General features: G+C 50.0%; 1 protein-coding gene across 1 annotated transcript in view; it reads right to left on the bottom strand.

Annotated features, from left to right (window-relative positions):
• Positions 1 to 2,322: 2,322 nt before the first annotated feature.
• Positions 2,323 to 2,500, bottom strand: part of LOC137973506 (uncharacterized) — a 3,306-nt gene continuing 3,128 nt past the window's right edge. The window contains exon 3 of the mRNA XM_068820338.1: positions 2,323 to 2,500. This exon is cut by the window's right edge and continues 1,328 nt beyond it. Coding sequence (XP_068676439.1) covers positions 2,323 to 2,500 — 178 coding nt within the window.

Below are 2,500 nucleotides of genomic sequence, written 5' to 3' on the forward strand. Positions count from 1 at the left end.
CATGTATGCGCATGTGTGGCCGTATCGGCCCCAGGGCCCATGTGAGCGCTTGAAATATGCACTCTCACATGCTTCCCTGCTGAGGTTGGAGTCCTCGACAACCTAATAACTGAAACCAAAGTCTAGATTCACTCGATCACGTATGAACAACAAGGACATTAAGCTCCTATTTTTGAGTATTCTTAGCTAACAACTGAATTAAAAGCAGGTTGGATTGCGCTACACAGTTCAGTATTTGCGGGTCTATTACTGCCGGTTCCACGCTTTCCCTCCTCGCAGGTATCGGCAAGTGGTGAGGATTGGAGTGTTGTCCAGCTCCCACCCGGATAGAACGTCTGACCGGAGGGTGGTTGTTGGTATCACTAGCTGCTGTCACCTCCGCTGCTGCGCCTCCACCGGTACTGGCCCGTAGGGCCTCAACCCTCTCTGGATCTAGAACGACAGTAGAAAGTTCATGATCCACCCCGTCAGTAGAAAGTTCAGGGTCTGCGGCGCCAGGAGAGAGCTCAGGATCTACACCATCAGTAGAAAAGTCAGGATCGACGCCATGGGTGGAAAGCTCAGGATCGGCTTGAACTGTGGTGGCACCACCATTAACAGCATAATCACCAAGTGGTGGTTCATCGCCATGGTCCCGATCAGGGGCAGCCTCCTCAAGAACTTCCACTTGATTCTGTGTGTGGTTACCATCGCCATGTGTCACTTGTACATCAACTTCAGACGGACTCTCGTGTGGTACAGCAACGGGGCCAATGCTTTGCCTGGATGGTATGACGGCTTCAACAACGTCGTCCTCATCACTGCTGCTTGCTTCGGTATCTAACGGTACACCATTACCAACTGCATTTTCACTGGCATTCATACTGCTGGGATCTATGTTGTCATCATCAAAGGCAATGTCTCTCACTAATTGTTTTGCATGGAGAATGTCATTCCTGTGGACAGTTTTTTTTTTAATTCCTCCTCTGCCGTTGTTGCTACCAATGGTACCACAACATACGTGTTCCCAGTATCAAGTCGCTTTACAACCTTGTAGGGAGTTGCATCCCACACATCCTGAATCTTACTGCGACCCTGGACACGATTCTTAAGAAACACCCTGGAACCTACAGGAATTCTGGTATCGGTGGCTTTAAGGTTGTTGCTGGTTTGGCATCGCAGTGCCTCCCTCTCTGTTCTCGCTGAGGCTAGTCTGAAAGCCTGCTCTAAACGCTCCTGGTGTTCAGTGATCCATTCTTTACACTCTTCAGTATCGTTTGCTGACCCAATTAGATGATCCACTGGAAGTGTCGGCTCCTTGCCGAAGAACAAGTAGTAGGGCGAGTAGCCAGTAGTTGAGTGTGGGGTACAGTTGTATGCAAACACAAGTTCTGGAAGAAATTCTGGCCACTTACGTTTCTTCTCTGAAGGCAAAGTACGCAGACGGTCATGCATGGTTCTATTGAAGCGTTCACATTGACCGTTACCCTCTGGATGGTACGGGGATGTGCGACTCTTAGAGATGCCATAGATCTTACAAAGTTCCTGAAATCACCTTGCTCTCGAAATTGCGCCCTTGGTCGCTGTGAATCCTTTTAGGTACCCCAAACCTTACAATCCACTCTTTCACTAGGACTCGAGCCACTGTGGTCGTGAAAACATCGGTAAGGACAAGCACGTTCTCTATGCCTCCTGTACTTCTCTCTAGGAGAGTGAAATCAACTACCAAAATCTCCAATGGCCTGGTGGCTGTCAGGGAACTCATGGTAGGATGAAGCTTCTTCCCTGCTTTGGCCAAAGTACAACGTCCACATGTCCGACAGTAGTCAGCAACATCAACCATCATCCCAGGCCAATAGAATCTGCTCCTTGCAAGCGCCGTTGTTTTCTCTACTGCCTGATGACCTAGATCTTCGTGGATGGATTTCAGCACGTTACTCTTTAAGGAACCAGGGAGTATTAGCTGCTGTGCACCTTGACCGTTTATCTGAACAACACGGTACAGGACGCCATGCTCTTCCCTTATGCGCTTCCACTCCCTCAGCAGTTTACGTGCAGGTTTGGGTTCTTTCATCAGCTGACAGAGGGTAAGCGGATGCCTCCGTTGCCAGTGATACCACAGCCGACCAGTTGCCTCATCACCTTTCTGCATGACAGCCATATCCTCGTGAGAAATGGACGGGAATGTAGACACAGCCTGGGGTGCCACAACCGCTGACCTGATACGGGATTCTTGAAGGAGGGCACTCGCTATTGTGTCTTCAGCACACACTCTGACACACTCGGGTACAAGGGTGCCTCGCCCCTTCCCTTGTAAAGAGAATGAGTCACTCGCAATTTCCTCTAATCGTGCCACTGGGGGTCCCTCTCCATGGTGCACCTTCCTACTAAGCGCATCTGCGTTCTTGTTGCTTCTTCCTGAGCGGTACTTGTGAATGTAAACTGAGCGAGCTCTGCAGCCCAGCGCTTCTCGGTCGCACCCAATTTTTCTGTGGTTTGCAAATAACTCAGGGGGTTGTTG

Source organism: Montipora foliosa, chromosome 1, assembly GCF_036669935.1.
Source record: "Montipora foliosa isolate CH-2021 chromosome 1, ASM3666993v2, whole genome shotgun sequence".
NCBI classification, from domain to species: domain Eukaryota; kingdom Metazoa; phylum Cnidaria; class Anthozoa; order Scleractinia; family Acroporidae; genus Montipora; species Montipora foliosa.